At 39.7% G+C, this 6,084-nt stretch overlaps 1 protein-coding gene across 6 annotated transcripts in view; it reads right to left on the reverse strand.

Annotated features, from left to right (window-relative positions):
• macrod1 (mono-ADP ribosylhydrolase 1) overlaps positions 1 to 4,832 on the reverse strand; it is a 114,216-nt gene extending 109,384 nt beyond the window's left edge. For 3 of the 6 annotated variants that reach the window (XM_038699755.1, XM_038699757.1, XM_038699756.1), the window contains exons 1-3: positions 4,296 to 4,831; positions 3,328 to 3,426; positions 2,387 to 2,494 (exon numbers count right to left, since the gene is read on the reverse strand). In XM_038699755.1, the coding sequence (XP_038555683.1) occupies positions 2,387 to 2,494; positions 3,328 to 3,426; positions 4,296 to 4,716 (628 nt within the window). In that variant the 5' untranslated portion in view covers positions 4,717 to 4,831. Of the gene's footprint in view, positions 1 to 2,386; positions 2,495 to 3,327; positions 3,427 to 4,295 lie in introns of all 6 variants that reach the window. The other 3 variants (XR_005441976.1, XM_038699754.1, XM_038699753.1) reach the window with 3 other exon arrangements.
• Positions 4,833 to 6,084: the final 1,252 nt, after the last annotated feature.

Genomic DNA, 6,084 nt, shown 5'->3' on the forward strand with positions numbered 1-6,084 from the left:
TTCAAGGCCTTTCAGAGCAGCCAGAGAAAAAAACCCACAACACTCCCCTCCACATGTCAAAAACCACAGGCCCCGCTTTGGCTGCTTTAACGCTGATGCTCTGCTGTTAGATCTGCAACAGGAGTATGCAGTAGGTTTGGCAAATTTCTAAACGAGAGTAACTAACTGTCTCTTTCATAATTGTCCCTTGATGTCTATTTGCTGCTCTCTGTTATTTTAACGTCATATCTCTTTAAGTCCGCCGGACATCACTTCAAGCCTCATAGTCAATCAGTTAGTCATCGAATGAAAAGGTCAGCCGCTTTTAGTCGACGGAATGACCACAGAGACAGTCAGCTGGCCGGCCAGTCAGTCAGACAGAAAAGCATGATGATTACTCTGCTGCCCAAAACCCCTTTTGAGGGTACCGTGTACCTGCTTGTTGCCATGGCAATGCAGAGCGAGATTTAAATACTAGCCTGTGTCCCCTCCCTGCCTCTCTTTTATCCTCTTCTTTTCACTCCTCCAGACTCTCCCCTCTCTTTTGGTGAGTCGCCGTGCTGACACTCTCTCTCTCTCAGGCTCCGTCTCTCAGTCATGTTTCCTCTGGCGCTGTTGTGTTTTTCTGCCTCCCTCCCTCACCTTGCCTCGTCCTCTCGGCTAAATGACACTTTACTAGCTGTTTCCTCTTGTTAATTCCATGCTACTTTGCATCGTGCGACTCTGTAAAAGCTCTTATAAAACACACAAACACACACACCAGCGCAAAGTCGCCTCCACAAATTACAATTACTTACTGTATACACACATAATTACTTAAACATTTGCAGGCGGATGCATGCATGAACGCTTGCAAGCACACAAACACAAACACAAGCAATAGTTCCGTAAATGGGAGTCAACAATCAACATATTCACTGGATGCTGGCACAGTGTACACCTGCTGACAGTCAGCTGCCAATGAAGATCTATCATTTTCTGCTAAAGCCTCATCGTCAAGCATCATTTAGGCATGCTGGCCTGCCTCGCTCTCCCCTGATGCACCGTCTGTGCCAAGACACAGATTCAATGTCCCCCCCAATTGCACAAACAGCCTTGTGGGAAGAGGTCTTCAGGAAATTTTCTGGCTTTTGGCTCCATCTAATGGTCACTAGAAAGACTCTAATCCTACTTGGAAGTGCTGGAAAACAACAACAACTGATAGGAGGAAGGGTGATATGTGAGCAAATGGTACACCTATCTTTAAAATATTTTTCAGTCTAAATTATATTACTTGATATTACTAAATGTTTTTAATTAAATTTGGTATCAGATCTTTATTGTTAGCTGAGTTATGATGGCTGAGATAAATTTTTTAACTGCTCAGTATTACATTGGTTTGTGCATAAAAAGCCCAAATAAATATATTTCAGTATCAATTTATATGTTTTCCTCATAAGTATTGGTATTTTTACTATGATAGAACATGAAATATTTATATATATATATTTCATAGTTTTTTTCTACCAGAAGCGCAATTGTTGTATTTTCATTGATTGTAAAACAGAAACTGCTTTTTGAGTTTTATATCATTCTAAATCGCATATTTTGGGGGTTTTCACAAAATAAGACAACACGTTAATAACAATTCAATTTATCTAAAAAAATAATCAAGAGGTTCACTGATAATTAAAATAATCAGCACTAGCAGTTGGTTGCGATAACAGATGTAGTGTCCTCAAAAACAAATGGCGATGGGATACTACATAAACAAGACAAAAACAAACAATGTATCTGCCTGCACGGACCCTGAATAAAACAAAAACAAAACACACTCCTTATGTGTACATGCACTATGTCCAAACCATTTATTTTATGCCTTTATGGTATCGTAAACTACGCTGATGATGGGGTAACCAAATATAACTATGCTTAGCTGTGTTCACTGACAGCTGATTCCTCATTTTTTTCTTCCTTCACAAAACACCACATATCACTATAAATTGGGAGCCAGTCAGCAATCCTTCTGATTCTAAACCCTGTTGTGGTTCTTCTAGTCTTCTGTACTGTATGTACACTACTTCACACTACAAATATGTTGGTAACCTGATAAAAGCCTAGCTGTCCCTCCCACACACTGAAAAAACATCATACCCATAATCACAGCACAAACTCATAGGTGTTTTGTGCTAAAGGTATGTGCACAAACAGACTGGGGCCTTTTTCATATTTCCCACTACTTTTTTCTTCATATTTTTTTGTGTTTCTTTTTTACCTGCTGATTACTAATTGCTACAAAAAGAGGAAATAAAATCATGTTTTATCTCGTTGTTTTTTTCTCCTTTTATATGTGAAAGTCGATCATTGGTGACAAACCTACAAACAGATCCACCTAAAAACAAACACCCACCCGTTTACACACACATACCTGCATTGACAATAGCATCTATCTCCAGCTCGGTGATGTCACCGCTGTAGAGGGAAATCTTGTGGTCCAACTTTTCATTCCTCGGGTGGAGAGGTTGCTCAGAAGCACCTGATAACGAGACACACACATACAATACAGGATCTTATTACGTTACATAGGCCTGGTAAATTTGCACAAGGGGTTTGTTCCTATACTCAACATTAAAATAATAAAACACAACAGTACAAATTCTTGAATTAGCAATTATTAACAAAAGTTTTATGGTTAAATTACACAAGAATGTTTTCACAACTTCTTCTTCTTCAACCAAACAGGTCTTGGTTTGTGGATCTGCAGTGTTAAATTGGACATATTAATATAGTAGTGTGAACAATCTTTAAATATAGCTGTCATCACATCAGGTATGGGGGGGGGGGGTGCTGCGTGTTGCGCAAATATGATTTTAAATAGGCCTGGTAAAAAAACGAAAATCAATATGTGGCGGTCAGCATTGATATTGTGGCGGGCCGCCACAAATAAATTAACGTATGGGATACACTGTAGTCCTCATAGTTGAAGACTGTAGGCAAAAATGTCATTGTTTGTTTGCATTTCATATAGGCTACAGGGGAAAGGGCTTCCACATCAGTCAGAAATAGATAAACAAAATGAGGACAGATGGAAGCACTTCAACAATCATACTGTACTGAAGCTTCTGATTATGTGATATGAGCTGATAAACTAATACATGTAATTTAAGTATGTTAATTTTTTGATTTGTGTTGATATTACGTTTTGCAAGGAGCTTCCAACTCTCTTTATGTTGCTCATAATTTGTAAATGCTCTCAGTGTGCGATTTATTTAATGTGCTATGGCCAAATATCTGAAAACACTAGCAGAACTCCACCGCCCAACCCTGAATGAACTTGACAGTGACTTTGATTGATGTTGGGTGTCTGACCTGCAGCGGGAGTCCACACTGGGATGTCGTCAAGCTTCTCATAGCTAGAAGTCCTGTAGTACTGACGCCTGTCGTTCACAGTCTGAGACAGCAAGAAGTCTAAGAGACAATAGGGAAAGAATATATAATCTGTAAGATAAATATAAATATTTTGTTATATAGTCATTTATGTAAAGAAACAGAAACGTGATACAAATGATACTAAAGAAAAAATTTATGAAGAATAGGACAAAATAGCTCCTGAATCCCCACCTAATGAACAGTAAAATTCCTACAGTGCACAATATACTGTGAGATTTTAGTACCCTAAGAGTACTTCATGGTCTTTGTGCAGCTTTGGCACTCAAGTTCCAGTTTGTTCAAGAACAGATTTAATCAGTGAAGACTGCAAAATACATGTTGTGTGTCAATAAATTACTGCAATTGATTAGGATTTCTGATTTATTGCATGAGCCATTGGTAACTAAGTATAAACACCAAATATTTACTCATAGAGTTATTTGCTTGCTTTTCTTCATTTTGTATTATTCTCAAATTCATATCTATTGCTTTTCAATCTATGGATCAACTAAAATATAGTTTAAAAACATCACTTTGGGCTAGATAATCCATTAAAATGACCATGAGTTGCTGCCCAAATGTATTTATGTCATTCCTATACTGACTTCAATTGTGTCTTTTATATATTGTATTGTATATAGCTTGAGTTTATAGTATACTAAATCTAATAACGGTTTGGTATCATCATCGTCATCCATTTTGAAAGCACAGAGTCGCTGTAGTTTTAGTCTTGTGACAACTCTCAGGTACGCTTTTTCTATCACTAAGTGAATGACAGCTGGACAGGTTTTTTGGTCATGTGACAGCACAAACGTTTCTCTTTCGTTTGTTTACAAAGCACGCTGCAGGGTAGCTGCTTTAAAATTAAATTAAAATCCTCTCCTCGGCCTTGGTTTGAACAGTCTCACCCTTGGTCTCCTTCCAGTCTCCCTCAGCGGAGTTCAGGTTAATTTTGAGGGCCATGGCGGTAAGGGTTCCGGTGTGGAGAGACTGGACCACCACGACTGTGCTCACTCCGAGGGCGGCACCGAGGGCGACCTTGCCCAGCCAGCCTCTCCTTCCCCGAGGTGAAGAGGAACCGTTCCCCTGGCTGGACTTCCAAAGTGCCGCCGTCGGTGTTGTTGAAAACTTCTCAGTTCGCAGGGCAACGTTAATATGGCCGCGGAGAGGACTTGTTGCTGGCTTCCCTCCAAACTGGGGTCTCCCTGTATTTAAAATGTGTTTGAACTTGACACCGGCTCCCTTGAAATCTGCGCGTACACGGGACAGAGGGCCTGTGAACAGTGGGGCTCTGATATATGAAAATAGAGCAGATATTTGCAGTGCCATGGCTGAGTGACACAGAGGGAGACAACACTTCGTGTTGATACAGCCTCACAGAGAATAGTCTCCGCCAAAACGGTTTCGTTTTCGAAACGTACACACACTTCTTTCTGGTGAACGGCAGTTAGCTCACATGTGCCATTTTTGTTTGGGGCGTGAACGTGTGGAATGTACCATCTACAAGGGGTGCGAGTTGGCCATAGCTAAACGACAAACTGTAAAACGCGTCAATAAACGTTTATATAGTGTCCAGTAGCGGCATTTAAAGGGTACTGTTATGATAAGTGAAAATGATATGGTACAGTGGGACCAGCGCTGCTCTATTTTCAGTCTCACAGCCAGTGTGAACCCCGACTCAAATGACATGGGAAAGGCGAAGCCAACGACCACAAGCTGACGCCTCCTTCAATACTGTCGGAAATATTGGAATTACAGATGAGGGTTCACTCACTGGCTGACCAAACAAGCCAGTAAATGTCATAATAATTATAACAAGGAGAAGTTGCGTGGTTGGGCGTGGGTCTTGAAAGATTATAATTACAATGTAAATAAAAAATAAACCCTGTATAGTTAGCAGGACGTGTAGGATATATATATAATCTGTATTTGTTTATTTATTTACCCCACCCACAGCACTATCTGAGTAGTTACACGTTGCGAATAATAGTCTATCAACAGCGCAGCTGTTTGTTGAAAAGAAGGCAGCCGATATTTCTGAAGGTGCAATAAACATCAAAATATGATGATCTGTTTCTATGATGACAAGCAGCCCAGTATTTTCATGACAAAAAAAAAATGCTTTTCAAAACATCCCCCCTCCCTTTTTTTACAAATCGCACCCTGTTATTGCCTCATAAACAGATAACATGGACAAAAAGAGGATCCATATGGGGATTTGTAAGTACAGCGCGGGTGGTTCAGCCTGAGAGAGAGAGGGAGAGGGGGAGAGGGGAAGAGAGGGGCAGGGAAAGAGGTGTGTGAGTAGCCATTTCCTGTGAACTAACTATTAATAATAATCTTTATAATTTTAAATTAAATTTACAAAGGAAAGTTTTCAATTCAGGTTTTTTAATTTCATGAAAAATTCGATCAAAAAATAATTGTTGTAGTTATATGTCATCTGACATTACTTTAATGTAAGATTCATAACCCACACCCTAAATCTGCTCATTGCTGACCTTGCAACACACAAAATATGATTACTAATCTACTGTATGTGTGCTTGCAATTCTCAAGAAAAGGGGGAAGAAATACAAAGAAACAAAGGGAGGAATGCCTTAATGTTGGAGGATGTCCATTTAATATCTCAAATGTTATCTCCCACACAATGCTGTTTGCACATGCACACACATTGCCTAAAATGCATCACTCACA

Source organism: Micropterus salmoides, unplaced genomic scaffold (genome assembly GCF_014851395.1).
Source record: "Micropterus salmoides isolate LMB-PRFRI ecotype aquatic unplaced genomic scaffold, ASM1485139v1 Ms_hic_scaffold_5, whole genome shotgun sequence".
Lineage (NCBI taxonomy): Eukaryota > Metazoa > Chordata > Actinopteri > Centrarchiformes > Centrarchidae > Micropterus > Micropterus salmoides.